Genomic DNA, 16858 nt, shown 5'->3' with positions numbered 1-16858 from the left:
GCAACAGCATATGACTTAAATGACAAACTGCACACTGTACGCCATGTATAATAAGTGAGTTGTGAAAGACAAAGTCAAAGTTCATGAACATTTCACAGACAGAAATATGTTGCATAACACACTTAGCATTTAATTTCAATTAACTAGAAAAAGAGCAAAAATCAAAATCTGTTCACAGACAATTTGCAAAAGGAAAAAGGGATAAATAAAATGATTTTCCACAAATGTACCACCTTGTTTTAGCTTCCTGCAAACATTGTTCAGGTAAAATTTTAAACAAACCTCTGCTTTTGATAAGTGTTAGCTAAATGAAATCATACGCCAAAAACTGCAATCATGCCTGGACTGGAATTATACAGTGATATCAATAGTTAATTTTAGTACTGCTATGTGAGCAGAGGGCATAAATGCTCATAGAATCAGGCCAGGAAAGTACCCTCATGTAGTTAGGCATGAATATGAAAAAGCTGTGTATTTTTTCCAAATGTTATCCACGTTTAATTTGCCAGAATCAAGACATGATTTTGGCTTTAATTATGAAACTCTAAGCCAGCAAAGATACACGGCTTCCATGTGATCTACAGTTTGGAAATAAGGAAGATCTGTTCAGAAAGTAAGTCTTTGAGTCAGATTCAAATTTTTATCTGAGGATTCTTCCTTGCACAGAGCAATCTAAGGTGGTCAAATTAAAACAGACTAAAGTTGATGATGACTCACAGATTTTAAAGCTATAAGGGAGAATTATGACTGATAATCCTATTTCACCAGAGCTGCTTATCAAGCCTTAAAGAATTTTAAAACTGTACTTTAGAAAGATTTTTACTTACAGTTCAGAAACTTCAAGGAATGGGTAGTCAGTCCTATTCTTACACAAGTTGTTTCAGTGGTTATAAGCCAATTTCAGGAGACATTCTAGCAGTTCTTCTAGATAGGCTTCACACAACACATAGATACTGATCCATACTCCATAGGCAGCATGACATATTTCAGTCAATAGTTTTCTCAGCTGACCTCTGTAAGGCAAACCTGGGTTTGCCTTAACTAAAGTTCATATCCAACCATTTCTGTGAGCTTTCCAGGGACTAAGAGTACCAGAAATGTTCCTAGATCTGCAGCTTTTTTTAATTCAATTTTACATGCAGTTGTAGTTCATTTACCTAAAAATAAAGCAACCCTCTCGGAGAAAGAAACAAAGTAGCAGGTACTTAATGCACAGTTATAAGAATTTCTGTGTGAAATCACTGAGATTTGTTCTTGGAAAACAAACACGGTGAATTGTAAAACAATCTGTAACTTACATCCCCTTGAGAGTTGACGTCTTTTAGCTTGAGCTCCTGAGGCCTCTGGCCCTCCAATGTAAATCTGATTTTCTTGGCTCTGCACAGGGATCCAAAAACAGAGGCTGACTCCCTAAACTGGGGCACCAGTCCAAACTCATCAGCCAGTTAAAAGCTGATGAAGATCCACAGTATTACTGATTGTAAGGCAATACATTGTTGGTGTATCTTGTATTGTGGAATTTCACAATCCGTACAAAGATATAATCAATATTTGGAAAACCCAACCCAGTGGTCAAGCTTAGGAGTCTTGCTAGTGAAGCTTCTTACTAATTTGTCAGTAATCCACCTGAAATACCATCTTATAATTTCACCAGTATTGATAATATCTCAGCCTCAAATCTTTAATGACTTCAAAAATAGTTTGGACTCTAATCTGGTTGTGAAAGCTAACTGTTGCTGCAAGTGGTAAATGCAGATGGGGAGATTCAAATTTAGTTTAGTGTCTTTTGTAAGCCCATAACTCTCAGACTCATGATCTGAGTGTCTCCCACAAAGAACTCTTACTGAGTTAAAATCCACGTCCGGTCTAAGCGGACATCTCTTCCATCTGTGATCATCTGATCAAACAAGTACCCAAAATTAATATACATAGTATTTGGCAGGTTTTCCAGATTTATATGTGAGCATTCACATTCTCCAGACATCTGCCCTTTCTGCCCGCTCCACGTGACATTGTGCCCAGTCCTTGTCCCCCACTCAGACAGGTCAACATTTAGCTCTACACAGTCAAGCGTATCTGGCACTCTGCAACCCACACCTCTACCTTCACTCTCAGTGCGAGGTACGTTATTCTGCCAAAATGTTTTGTTCAGAAAATGGTATCATGAAATGTTTTGACATTGTCTTTAAAAAAAAAAGTCTCCCCTATCTTCAGTTGAAATTATTTGCTGAATTCTGGTTGAATCAGTGAATTAATTGTCATGTCCAAAAGAAATCACATTTTTGACAAGTTAATTGTTTGCAGAAAAATAGTTTTAAATATTCTGTGAAGAGGTACACCTGCACAATCAGATGTGCTGCTGCAATTATATTTGTAGGTGTTTTCCATGGCAGCCTACCAACAACTAGATGAAATTGCCCATCTCCTCACCTCAGGAAAGATTCAGTAACAACTGAGACCCTTAAGAGAGTATTGAACAATGCTAGTTTCCTTAGTGGTTCAGTATAAGATTATTTGGCACAACTCTTTCTGCAATTCCAATACTCTGTAAAAATCATAGCATTCAAAAGGCCCTTAGGGATGCTTAGCATAAGAACTTTGTGCTGTATAATACAGAAACATAGAACTGGCTGGCACAATTTCTAAAGGTAAATATTTTGCTTGTGCTGCTTTGTGTGCTGAGGTGTGTTTCTCTTCTCTTAAAAACCAAACCAAGCCAAACCAAACCAAACCAAACCAACACAAGAAATACAATACACTTAAATGAAAAAAGAAATAAAATACCTGAAGTTCTGGGATGGAAGGTGCTACCAGGAAGGTCCTGCTCCAAACCCCATAGAAGTCAGTGGAAAGACCTACTGACTCCAGCAGGCTTTTCGAGCACATTCTTCATGTACAATGAGCACGCAAGAAGCCCTCCCTCCCAGACCACTGGCAAAAACACAATAACAGGCAGGTTTGTTTCTTTTCATTGTATGGATTTTTTAGTGTTAAACAGTCATACTTCAAAAGGCTTGTTTCTTGCACACACACACAGAAACTCCTTAACTATTAGACATAAGCATAATCCAATTGCCAAGCTGAATACCCAATTGAATCTAGTGCTAGGAAGATATGGTCCTGTTGTATGCTTACAGTGCTAGAATTACAAATTATTAAATTCAAATTCTGGCTCCCGCCTATTGATGCCCAAAAGTAAAACTGCTTCTCTGCTTCCATTTCCCCTTCTGTAAATACTGGCAATGTGTTTATTTATATCTGTACCTGAAAACATCAGAAGAATAGCAAACAAACACATAACAGTAAATTTACAAATAGATCTATATCAAGCTGCCTTTTTTATTTTTTTATTTTATTTTTTGGCATGTTGATCCTGTACAAGGGAAAATGTTTGGTACAAACAGTGTTATAAACTAAATAAATCTACACATCATATGCAATATATTTCACATTCCTTACTAAAACTTTGTTGTAATAGAAAAAAAAATTTGAAAGGCGTCTGCTCATTTAAAAAGAAGGAAAAAAAAAAAAAAAAAAGCAAGAACTAGTTTTAATTATTCAACAAAAGCTCTGCTGTTCTTTCTTCCACCCTAGACAAAATGCAGAAGGTACACATTATTTACTGTGTACCTTTGAAGCTGTATTTTGTAAGCTCCCTGTGTTATTCTATAGGTGCCCGACACCTGGCTGTGACGGCTCTGGCCACGTGACGGGGAACTATGCATCCCACAGAAGGTAAAAACCATCCTATCGCATGGGGCTGCAGCGCTCAGGGTTCTCAGCAAGCAGCAGCAGAAAGAGGTGGCTTTTATTCTGTGTGCTTCTTTCAGTTTATCTGGTTGTCCTCGTGCCAGGAAAGGAGGTATCAAAGTGACTCCTACCAAGGAAGAAAAAGAAGACCCTGAACTTAAGTGAGTACAAAAGCAGTGGTCTCTCACCAGTGAAGGGGGAAAAAAGCCCATAAGAGCTCAGGACTTGAGGCATCATAGGAGATGCTCCAGTTAATCTGAGCCACGTGAGAGTAGGGCCTACAGCTGGAGCTGAACCAAGTGTTCCTGCTTCTAGCGAAGCTGGTGGAGTCCATCACCTTGGAGCTTGAACAGTGAGGAAGGATTGCTGTATCTATCTGCATTGGTCCAATTATTTTAAACAGTGCTACGAAACTGCCACTTGGTTGGAAAATTTGGCAAAACGAAGGAAAACAAATTATTTCTGCCTGTAGTGAAATCTTCACGTCAGCTAATTAAATCAGAGTGACACCTTCAAAAATATGTCCCAGAGAACTGAAATATATGTAAATCGCATGTCTTTCCTCTATAAATAAAAATTTCACTTAAAGTGAAAACTGGAAACTCAATAGAGGTTCACTAGATTCCTGACTTGAATGCACATTCCATTAGAATAAGTAAATGGTAACTGCCGGAGTATAGATATGAAGATTTAGTTGCATACAGTGTTGTTCTTAATACTTGCTAATGATCTATGAGAGGCTGCATGACACTGACAGAGCAGCACAAAAAAATCCCAAACCTTTCTTTGCAAGTATTTACCTGAGATGATACAAGTTCTCCAGGTACAGGAACCCATCCTCTGCTTCATGCCAAAAACCTAGATAGAGAAGAGAGAATGTTGACTTTCCATACACTTGTAGAAGTGTGATTTATTGCCTGTGATGATAGAATTTCAATTTTATTTTCTGGTAAAATACTATCTAAATTAATGTTTTACTTTCTTAGGCTGTATGACTGTATTTTAAATTGCCTAATCTTAAGATCAGCTGAACCCCTATAACTCAGCTTGACATGAATTGGATGCTCAGGTACAGTGTGCCTCAGGGGACTGAGTCTTAATCCATTAATGCAAAGTGGCACAGGCAGCTGGAATTATTATCTCAGACTTTCTTGAGACTGTCTTCGCCTGCTCTCTCCAGTGAAAACGGGGGTTCTTTTGCTGTGTTTCTGTAGATGTCCAGTGATAGGCTGTGATGGCCAAGGTCACATATCAGGTAAATACACTTCTCATCGCACTGCTTCTGGTTGTCCTTTGGCTGCCAAGAGACAGAAGGAGAGTCCTGTCAATGGGTCTTCACTATCCTGGAAACTGAACAAACAAGAGCTGCCACACTGTCCTTTGCCAGGCTGCAACGGGCTGGGTCATGTTAATAATGTTTTTGTCACCCACAGAAGGTATAACTTTGTGTTTTCTCTTTTTATTTTTCCTTAACATTCCACTGTTGAATTGGCAACATGTGAGGTTACAGTCTGAATAAATTGTGCTGAAGTCTTTTAAGTAACATCACAGTTTACATTGCAGCTGAAGTAATATGGATCAGAATAACTTTCAGTGGGTTGGGACCAACTTTTCACTCTTTCTCTACATTCAGATTGCAGTGTAACTTTCCAAGGTATTTGCTGCAGATTAACACAGTTTCTGTATGATTTAAAATTTAACAGAGATCTTTCAGGCAATTATGGAGTTGTATCTCTATATCTTTTATGGAAAATGCAGCTATCTTTGCAATGACACCAGAAAATATTTAGCAAGAGCAATGGCTGCATTCATTTCATACTTCTGCCAGCAGAAAAGCTGTTTTTATAAACTTTGTATTTAAATAGCTAGAACCACACAAAAAAGTAAACGTGTAGAACTCATATGGATTTCACAAGTTTTACAACAACCTTAGAATGAAAACTATCCTTACAAAGCAGGAATCACACCTGTAACCAGTAACAATAAACAATATGATTTTATATATCACTGTGAAGACTCTAGTATAATTTGACCGTGTTCAATAACTATCACAGAATCATAGAATGGTTTGGGTTGGAAGGGACCTTAAAGATCATCTTGTTCCAACCCCCCTGCCGTGGGCAGGGACACCTTCCACTAGACCAGGTTGCTCAAAGCCCCGTCCAACCTGGCCTTGAATATTACTCAAAGAATCTGGCTATAGAATCTGAATTCATACCTGGCAAATTCTGGTCTTCTGTCTGTAATAAGAATTAAGTATATATTCTGTACCTTCTTTGCCTTCTTTCTAAAAGTCTGAACCAACTTCCCCAATACAAGTATGTCCAAGGTGACTTGAACAAATTCAGAGTCCAGTGCTATCCTAACTTTATGATCTACATCCCGTGTTAAAGTCTTTGCATGAGGACCCTATTGTAAATTGGACCTAATTAAGCAAATAACATAAATAGTGTGTTAGCTGGTTGCAACTCAGACTATAGATGATTTCTCTTCTACATAAGGTTGGATCACACTCAAGATCATGTTAGTTAAAATGACATAGTAAATATGGTTTTGTGATTGATAACCTTTCCTAGGACATTAGAAACCTAACAAGTAACCCATGGCTTTGAGACATTCTTCCAGTTAGTTATCTGATTTGGGCAGAACTAAGCAGCATTTCGGAACTGGAGAACTAACATCTTTCCCTGTATAGCTTTTAGCTAAGCCAGTCTGAAGCTAACTTCAACCCCTCCCCCCCCCCTCCCCCGGCCATGGAAACACCATGTCTGTTAGGATTTTTGCTTTTCATTTTTACACACACACGAAAATCCACCACTTTTCTGTGGAACAAAATTTTCCTTCACTCCTTACTTGGCTACATCTGAATACAAATCCTTCTGCCAGTTCTTCAGCATATGGGTATTTCTTCTTTGTTATTTATAAAGATAGTATTAAGACAGTGCAATTCATCTTAGCCCTTTAGTGGGCTATAAAAATTGCCTCAGATAATTACCGGCTGATGAAATTGTAAGCTTTGAAATAGCAAAATGTAATTTAATGTGAACAGTGGTTAAAAAGCAAGCTGACTATATAATAGAACCATTCAAAAAAGCTATTACAGTCTATAGGGTATATCCAGAGTTATTATTGTATTGATCATTATTATGTATCAACAAAATGATACAATAGTTGTGCACTGTGGAAATCATCCCATTAACTAATTTTTTTTTAGGATTGTAAACTTGCCAGTTTAAAGGACCATACTGCTCCTCTTCTCTGGAGCACAAGCCCTCAATGAAAACAATAGAGGGGTTTTATTTATAAGTGTTGGAACTGCAAGACTTCTGTGAATGCATCTTCACGTAACTTAACAGTAGCTGCCACTGCTATTTTGATTATTCTGAAATATGCTTAAGAGTTGTTTACTTATAGGTTGAGATTTCTGTGCCAATTTTCAAGCTAGAATATACAGTTAAATGGCTCTTTATGAGTTATGTCATTCCCCGAAGCTATGCTATAATGGAGATACTGATGTGACCTTAGGTACAGAGGTCTGTCCAAGTGCATGATAATATTGCCTGAAAGGATTGTTGCCATTTTCAAGTGGGTGCTAATGTTTTTTTTCCTATTCGTTTCAGCCTGTCTGGTTGTCCTCTGAATGCACAAGCCATAAAAAAGGGCAAAATTTCGGAAGAATTAATGACTATCAAGCTTAAAGCAAGTGGTGGTAAGGAGATTTGTAAAAGACGATGACATTTATTTAGATAGAAGGGCCCTGACTCCCATTTATACTTATGCCCCTTTATGCCATTCTGGCATTAATTCTCACTCCTTTCAGTTGTCTCTAGCAACAGCAAATTTTGAATAACAAAAATCTTTGCATGAGAGATTATAAAATTATTCTCATTTACATCATGATAACTCAACATTGAGGGTATGCTCTCATCTTGTCTCAGAGCATTATTTTTTGATTTGGAGATGCTTTCAATATTGTTATTACTAATACATTATTAGTTGCAGATCGGGAGGACTTAGCTCTCTGATGACTAAGGTAAGAAGGGATAAACACAGTGTGCAGAAATTGACTCCTCTCCCTAACTTGAATACTACATGGTTTAGTGTCTGTGCAGTACTTGGACAATTTTGCTAACCCATGTAGTAAGTAAAAGGAACAATTACCAAATAGGTATAGAGGGAAATATGCAAGAGTCTCCTTTCTTTACAGTGTGCTTTATTAAACTGGGAATTGAGCCAGGATTCAGGGAACTTTATGCATCCAACTGTTGAGGAAAAAGGTTGTATTACGTGGGGCAAATTAGTTTGCTTCCATATGTCCATGTTTTCACTGGGCCAGGGACTGCTGCTTACAGATTCCCCAAGCTGGCTCCCCAGTTGACTCTGTTTAGGGCTTAGGTTTTAAAGCAGTAACAGCAACAGTGGCACAAATCTTTAGGCAGAGCTGGTCTCAGCATGATGCTGAGCGGAGAGAGGGACACCTATTGCCACCAGCTGTAGCTGCTCAGTATTTTTCAGGACAAGGCTTTCTTTAAAGACCTGAAGATTTTTTCTCTTTGCTACCTAATTTGTGGGAATGTCAACGTCTTCCTTCCTCTTTTTGTGCAATGCTTGTTAGCTTCCTGACAATTTCCCTTTTGCTGCTATTTAAATTTCACTCTTTATCACATGTAACTAAGGCTGTGCTTATTGAAGTTATTCTGCACGGAGATTTGCCCCCACAGAACTTCTTGCAAGTTCAGAAGCAGGTACAGATCAGCTTACTGAAGTCAGCAATTATACTAGTGGAGAGGTTACCCTAGGGTGTTCCCTGCTAAAGAGGAGTTGCTGTTATGTTTCTTTTAAAATGAAAAAAACCAAAACAACAAAACATTGTAAATATCCCTTCATGTTTTGTGATAAACTGCCCTCTTTCTGGGCATTTTTTTTCTTTCTGTACCCTCCAGCTTGTAGTTGCATGTTGCACTGGAAAAAAAAGAACTGTGAAACACAAAGACTTAGAAAGCCCCTTCTATGTTTCAGCTCATACAGATGTTTTACAGCTAGGACACAATTTTAACAGTAAAAGCAAAGTAAGAGGCAATGTAAGGATCAATCATTTGATCAAACACTTGTTATCTTCCTCTTGTTCAGTAACAGGTAACACAGCTTGTTACTCATACATCCATTTACATGTGGACACTTTAAATCTGGTATTGCTATTTTCAACTATTTGCAGGTATTGAGAGTGATGAAGAAATCAGACACTTGGATGAGGAAATAAAAGAACTGAATGAATCCAATCTTAAAATTGAAGCTGACATGATGAAACTTCAAACCCAGGTATGACATCAACATGAAAGTTCTACCTCTTCTTATGCTATGTTTAAGCACAATAAATAAATTAAATGCTATGTAAATGCTATGTTTAAACACAGTTAGTCTGCTGTGCACTTGTTTTCCCATCATTCTGTGGCACTTAAAAGTACCAAAATCCTACATGCTTTTTTGTCAAGTTTTTGTTTGGTTGTTTTCTGTAAACAGGCAGAAGATTCTTAGGTATTGTCTTAAAGATCTGATGAATGACAAACTCAGGGCAGTTTAGAGCTAATCTTGGCAACCAGGAAAAACATATTTACCAAACAAAACATTCATTTTCCTTTGTTGACCAAACTTTTGTTGACCAAGCTGGGCAGAATCTCATACTGTGGTTTTTAGGGAGGATATTACCTCTTATCAGCACACTCTAACTCTTAATGCCAGTTGACTTTGTTCATATGTGTACCTAAGAAAATCTCCCTAGTTCAGTTCACCCACTGTCAGTTATTCAAACAGTTTGAATTTTGCCTCCAGGCAACACCTGGTGAAGAATGGATGCCTTTTGCTAATTTGTGTAGCAGGCAAGTTTGATGGGAGCTATGGAAAAGACTCATTCTCTTTCATTCTTTTGTATACCGTAGAGATTAAATTGGCTTTAAGACACTGGCAGTGGTTCTATGGAGCGAGCTGAATACTTTCATCCCTACAGAGACTCCTATATGCACCTGGGAGTTCACCTGGGCAGGCTGAGTAAAAGCAAGAGCAGAAGCTTGCTCAATATTTTAGGAATAAGAGTTTAAGAAAAAAAGTTCCTAAATGAGGTCTGGGAATTGAATATAAGTCTAAACAGATCTAAACCACTCTGAGTGTAACCATACCCCTCCGTATTTGTGCCGCACTGGAACGTATTGTGTTGATTCATGCCGGTTTTGTAATAACCACTGGGTGTATGGTCTAAATAAGGGTGAAGTTTATGTCACCTATGCTGGATCTAAATGATCTGGCTTCACACTGCAAAGACTGTGGGGATATCCATCCCAAACTGCACTGCAGCAGGAGGATAGTGTTTAGCGTCTCAGGACACTTATTTCAGTTCTCTCTGGCGATCACTGTGCTGTTTACACAGAGATTGCCCAATTTATGCAGTCAGATTTCTTCTCCATGGACTTGCTCCCCGGAGAAGGCAGCCTGACCAGCAAAGCCTGAACTAAACTACAGCTGAAGCAACGTGTCCCCTACAAGGCTTGCTCTAGCTCCTTTTAATCCAGCCCAGCCAGGTGTTAGGCTGCTGCGAGCACCCTCCAGAGGAGAGGCTGTAGCGGATCGCAGGCAGGCAAAACGGGGTTCCTCCCCCTGGGGAGAGTTTTGATGTGTGACGGTATGTGAGCAGGGGAAGTGGCCACAGCAAGAGACATTTAAGTAGTGCGGAGATGTGCATCCTAACGAGGAGAGGGTGGGCATAGCAGCCGTGGCCGTGACTCCATCGCTCTGTGCCTTGCGGAGCTGTGGCCAGGCACAGGGGTGGCAGCCCCTGGTTCTGCCCTGCCCTGCTGCCTGCTGCTGGGCGAGGAGCTGGGCAGCAGGGAACCAGGCCCTGCCGTTGCTGCCTTTGGTTTTTCAGCACTGCTTTTGACATATAAGCCTTCAGAGCTAAGTATATTCCCAGTGCTGTCGCCCTATAAAGATACCACTTTGCTACCTCGGATGCTTTTTCCTTCTCTTTCCAAATCCCTCATTTCCATTCTGTTGGTCGGAGATCAGCTTTGCAACGATTGCTGTGCGCTCAACCTCTCGGTTTCCTTTCCACTCTATTTTTCTCTTATCGTTCCCAGCGCCAGCCCTGTCGCTAATCCCAGCCAGCCCACAGCTCTACCCTCCACCCAGGAGTGGGGCAGGAAAGTAGCACAACAGCTAATGCCCGTTCCCTTGCTACTGTTCCCTAATCAGCAGGGATGCTGTAAGAGCAGGACAGCAGTCTAAACGTCAGCTTCCTTTCTCCTTCCCTCTGCCAGCCCTGCAGCCACACTCTCCATCCCAGCTCCACACTGACCTTCTCCGCTGAGCTCAATTCCCTCCTCCTGCCGCGGGGCACCTTCCAGTGCCTCGCTGCCACGAGGTTTCGCCGTGAACCAGCAGCAAAGTCCATCACTTCAGAGCAAATACAACCTCTTCCCTGCTCTAAATATTCTGTGGAGAAGTTACGTCTATCCTAAAAACCCCATACCTGAGCTTCAGATCCATTGTGGCCCCTCTCACAATCACGTAACTTCCATCTGGGCTTCAAACTGCGGTTACAACAGCGCTGCCAAGGGTCTGTCTGTTTGTGTGTTTGTGCCTGCCTGTCTCTTTTAGATCACATCTATGGAGAGCAATTTGAAAACAATAGAAGAAGAGAACAAACTCATAGAGCAGAACAATGAGAGCCTGTTGAAGGAGTTAGCTGGCTTAAGCCAAGCCCTCATCTCCAGCCTCGCTGACATTCAGCTTCCACAGATGGTAAGACCACAGCCAGCAGCTTCACACCTTCTTTGGGACTGTTTTGCCAGCACTTGAAGCAGATGAGCAAGCTCAGGGACCAGCAGGAGCAATAGAGCTGCATTAGCAGAGAGCTTTTTTAGCCGAATTTACCTTGCAGAGATGCTGGATCATAAAATCTGTGTGGTAGCAAGGGCAGTTGCTTCCCAGACTGAGCCAGCCCTCGTACCTCTGCCCTGTGCCACACTGTGCAGGACAGGCTTTTCCCTCTGAGTCCCTATCTGAATGTCCACCTTGCACAGAGAGTGAAAACTTCACACCGAGAATCCTTACGCAGTCTGCTCCTAGGTCAAAACTTTAACCTCTTTCATACAGGTGGTTTTTCTGGAGCCAACAAAGCTTTACCTTTTCAAAAACTCCACATCCTTGATGTCTTACTTGCAAATGCAGGCCAAATCCACAAAGGTACTTGGGTCTTCAGAGCTACAGGCCCTTCTCCCAACCTCAAGGGGGTGGCTGGGAAATTAGGTGAGGACAGTTACAGGCATGTCAACCACAGCCCCAGAGCCAAACAGGCCAAAACTGAAAAGCAAGTTACGCTGCAGGCAATATCTCTAACCCCTTTTCTTGCTTGGAGAGTGTGTAGTTCCCCCAGCATGTGCAACTCCCTTTATTTCTATAACCCCTACATTAATTTGGATGCCTGCCCTGTTTACAACTTCTCCACAGTTGCCATATCACTGCTTTACCATGCTTTGGGGTTGGGTGTTCGGGGGGTTTTTTGGCCTTAATTTTATCTCCTACAATTATAATCTGTTTTGTCTTCATTTAGGGGCCAATCAGTGAGCAGAATTTCGAAGCATATGTAAATACACTCACAGACATGTACAGCAATCTGGAACGGGACTATTCCCCCGAATGCAAAGCTCTGCTGGAAAGTATCAAACAGGCAGTGAAGGGCATCCATGTGTAGGATGTGAAAGCTGCTGGGCAACAGAAATTACTTAACAGCAGTAAACTCCAGATGGATCTGTTAGGAGTTCATGTACTGCTAAGGGGTGTAGGTTGCCATGCTGCATTTACAATTGCAACATTGCACTAATTTTTTCCCAGCTGACATAAAAAAAAAAAAAAAAAGAAAAAAGAAAAAAGAATAAAACCACAACAGACTATTTGTATTAACAGCAATGCACTCTGTTAGTATATTGTATTTATTTCAGTACAATTCCTTTTTTTTTCTTCTTTTGCACTCAGTTTTTGTAAAGTGAATGTAAAAAGTGTGTGCGACTATTTTTTATATTTTTTATTTATTTCTAATCAAAGAGTTGTTTTTTTTATCTTTTAACAGCATTTTTGCGGCCTGCCATATTTTTACAAATGTGTTTATTAATTTATTTTCCAATGGGATTTTAAATAGACTGAAAAGTTATACTGTAAATTAAATAACTTGCTGGGTTTGTACAGGAAGAAAAAAAAAACCTATGAAAGTAACAAATGACTGAACCGTGGTTCTAGTTTTATTTTCCTCACATCCTGCTTTTTTATAATGGCTTTGTATCAGAAATGGGTTTGCGGTAACATGAGATGTGAAGATGCCTGGAATGAGAAGATAAATGGTGCCCACTAGTGGGGAACTTGGGCTCTTAAAAGCACAGTATGCTGGAAAACAGTGTGTTAAAGAATACGTTAGCAATAATGAAATATAGCAATCAGCAAAGCACTTGACTTGGCTGTGTGATTTAGCCTATGCGAATGATTATTTAAAATGTTTCAAGAGAACTTCAGATTTATTTTACCACTGTGTTTTTTTTTCAGAGTTAGCTCATGGTGGGAAATGACAATTCTCTCTAAACAAGAAGGGTAATTCGATAGGACTGGTACTTTTTTGGTATGAGACATTGAGGTTTTAACCAAGTGACCGGTATTGCTATGGATTTGGATTTGAAAAAACGCAAACACATCCCAAGCTGAAGGCTTTGTACATAATGAATCGAACACATCTCCCCTGAAATGGCATTTAATACTGGTTTGAACTTAACGGCAGCTGAGAAGGCAGCGGGCTGGAGAGGAATAATACCACTCCAGCGCAACGGTGGTTGCTTTTCTCTTTGAACAAACGGTAGCAACACCGTGACTGGTTTCTCCCATCCTTCTTCACTAAGACTAGGCTGTTACTGAATTTGTTACCGGTCTTTCAGTAGGGTACCAAGTGCTACAGAGCATACAAACAGATGGAGGTGCGGACAGACGAGCACTTGCGCGGAGGTGCTGCCGTCCGCCTCGGTATCTGGTTAGCCTGGGTGTGGAACTTCTGAATCCGTCAGAAAGTAGCGGTTGCTATAACAGAGGCAATGTCTATTTCAGGGATTGTAAGTAATTAAGCATTGTTTCAGAAGTTTTTTTTATATTTATTTTTTTTAAGAAAAAGGTATAAACAACCAGCTAAACTGCCTTTTTTGTATGCACACACACCTCATGTGCATATGTGCCTCAGTGTAAATGTATACATGGATCTAGCGTGTGTTTAATTTTTCCGTGCTATAATGAAAGTGTTTATTTTTATTAGCCTCATTTATATTTAGATTGAATATGATGGCATTCACAGGCTTGACATATACAATTATATTATTACTGTTCCTGCACAAAAGTACTATTCAGAAGTGATTCAACTTTCATGCACTGTGGTCACTGTTCTGCATTAGGTGGGGCTTGCTTTTTGTTTGAGGGTTGATTCAACTCTCTGATCTTAGTTTAGACAGGGGAAAATGTATGTTCTTAGGAGCTGTGTTTATTTTTAAATTGATTTTTCAAAAGCTACCATATGTGCTGTCTAATATAAATAGGAGGACACCAAACAGAAATTTGCTATTAAAGTTATTGTTCTTGCTAAAAAAAACAAAAAGCAAACATTTGTTATACTTGTTAAATGCATACAAAATGAGTTCACTCATTACAAAGACTAAAATTTAATTTACTAAATATTTTAACAAATTTGTTATATATTTTATTTAAGTAAAAAAAAAAATCTCTTACTGACCTATGTATTTATTATTATGATTTACTATGGCTTCAGGTTAATTTATCTGTGTTTGGTTGTTTGCTCAGGATGTTCTGTGAAGTATGTTTGTATTTATTTGCCTCCCTTGTACTTGATGTGTTTTGTAATGTGCACTGATTTTTTTTTCTTTTTGTTTTTCTTTTTTTTTGTGTTTAAATGCATTGATGAGCTATACTGTAAATTAGACCTTTTGTAAAGAGCAATGATGTATGCATTTTTTAATTTGGAGTAGTTTGTATACTGTTTCTTCATACAATTAATATTTCTTACATCAAAACAACAAAATTGTGTTCTGTGCTGTACATTTGGTGTATGGTAGGAAATAAAATTGATAATGAAACATTGCAGCAAGTTTGTTGGGTTTTTTAGCCTCTAGATGCCAACTTGTATTACACTTTCTTAACTGCACCTGGCACTATACAGTGTGTCAGATGTTTTACTTGCTTTGTGTACAAAATGTGTCATCCCTGTAAGTAAATTTCTGGTATAAATAATTTAATTAGTGTTTTACTTTGTCAATTTGAAATTAGAAAAGGAAAAATGAAACTGCTTAGGAGGTCCTTTTCACTTCTGAAGGGAAAGAAAAACTCAAGATGATAATCACTGCATTATTTAATGCATTCTTTTCTTGGCAGTTGTAGACTTCATTTATACTGATAAAGTACAGGATTTGTGCTGACCTTTAACAGCTGCTAAATTATGTTTAAACATAAAAGCCATTGTAAAGTTTCCAGCAATTCGGAACCGCCCACTGTTCCAGTGCAATTTTCTGCTGAGATTTGCAGTGCTTAGACAATGCACAAATAAAAATCTGCTGGTTTTAGAAAGACAATATTTCCAGTATCTAATGGACTTTCTTTTTTCGCTGCTCGTTGTAGCGAAAACAGGCCAGTTTCATTTAGGATGCCTGCTAATGGCTTCAGGAGCATTTCTTGTCTCAGATTCCAACTTTCCATGGATAGACCAAGAATAATTTTCGGTTAGAAAATAAGGTAAATTTAAAGCCTATAAAGTAGCTGGTAATTATTTATTTGAATAGACATAGTTCAATAAACTAAAATGGACTCTGACACTAGAAAAACGGATATGTCCTGCATTTAAATAGAGCAGAGGTTCAAAATTCGCATCATGACATGAACCCTGGATACTCACAAATCTCGCCAAGTTTGGAGCTGTAGAGTCAGCAATGGGCTGGGTTGGAGACAGACCTGTCCTGGGAAGCTCTGCTCCACTGGGGTTCAGAGTTTTCTTTGCTCTAGGACACTTACCCAAGGAAAGCATGAACTGGCTCTTAAGAACTAATAGATACTTCAGTAATATTTCTTAATGAATATAAAATAATATTCAGGGTCCTTTAAAATTACTGTTTAACTTTAGCCGTAGACCTTCAGGTCAGCAGACACTACTGGGATAGTCTCTTCTCATACATCACAGATGAAGCAGAAACAGGTCTCCCTTAGCAATGTGCCTTAATGCTAAACAGATAAAGACTGAGGCCAACATTTTCATTTTGTCTGACTGCCTAAATTCAAATCACAAATTTAGAAGGCCTTATTGACAGATAGGCAGCTCCCCACAGGGCATTTTTTAAAGATCTATACTAATTCTGATTATCTGCTGTTTATAAGATTGGGGGAGGGCAATGGTATGAGGATGTTAGGCTTACGTACACCTAAGAAAACGATGCTGTATTCTCAAATGTTTCCAGCAATATGAGACAGGGACTGTAAGCAAAGAAACACTTTTCCTAGTGGTTTTGGGTAGGAAATATGATATCCAGAGATTATTGATTAATTATTATTATTATCCAAAGACTGTTCCTGCATTCACCTTTAAACAAAATGTTTATTTCAGTGTTGAAATGATGGTCTTTCTTGATTAAAAAAGAATAACAATTAACCTATATTCATTACTAAACTAACATAAGCCATGGGGGAAGAAAAACAACCAAACAACAAAAAATGTTGTTCTTGAAATAACCTTTCAAACCATTTCCATCTCCTGAAATTTCCATTTTTAATTATTGTTCTGTATTTATGCCTATAGAAGGGGGGAAATTGCTTAATTCAGTAAAAATATATAAATTCCATTGATTGAATTAACTTGAATGGAATTGAAACTTTAAATATCAAAGAGAAGGTAGAGGGGCAAGAACATTTGCTGTCCTATTGGCTCAGGAAGTCTATCCTGTCTCTTAACTGATCGTGATGAAGGTTTTTGAGTCTACAGTGTAGAAAACAGATTCTGTTTTCTACTGCAACCTTATTTCTATTTACTAAT

General features: G+C 38.9%; 1 protein-coding gene across 4 annotated transcripts in view; it reads left to right on the top strand.

Moving 5' to 3' along the window:
* ST18 (ST18 C2H2C-type zinc finger transcription factor) overlaps window positions 1-12799 on the top strand; it is a 102644-nt gene extending 89845 nt beyond the window's left edge. For 3 of the 4 annotated variants that reach the window (XM_049818686.1, XM_049818705.1, XM_049818676.1), the window contains 7 exons: window positions 3673-3735; window positions 3831-3911; window positions 4965-5186; window positions 7371-7459; window positions 8966-9069; window positions 11398-11541; window positions 12353-12799. In XM_049818686.1, the coding sequence (XP_049674643.1) occupies window positions 3673-3735; window positions 3831-3911; window positions 4965-5186; window positions 7371-7459; window positions 8966-9069; window positions 11398-11541; window positions 12353-12493 (844 nt within the window). In that variant the 3' untranslated portion in view covers window positions 12494-12799. The remainder of the gene's footprint in view (window positions 1-3672; window positions 3736-3830; window positions 3912-4964; window positions 5187-7370; window positions 7460-8965; window positions 9070-11397; window positions 11542-12352) is intronic. The other variant, XM_049818696.1, reaches the window with a different exon arrangement.
* Window positions 12800-16858: the final 4059 nt, after the last annotated feature.

Source organism: Accipiter gentilis, chromosome 2 (genome assembly GCF_929443795.1).
Source record: "Accipiter gentilis chromosome 2, bAccGen1.1, whole genome shotgun sequence".
Lineage (NCBI taxonomy): Eukaryota > Metazoa > Chordata > Aves > Accipitriformes > Accipitridae > Astur > Astur gentilis.
The sequence above is the reverse complement of the archived record's forward strand: the minus strand, read 5'-3'. Positions and strand labels throughout refer to the sequence as shown.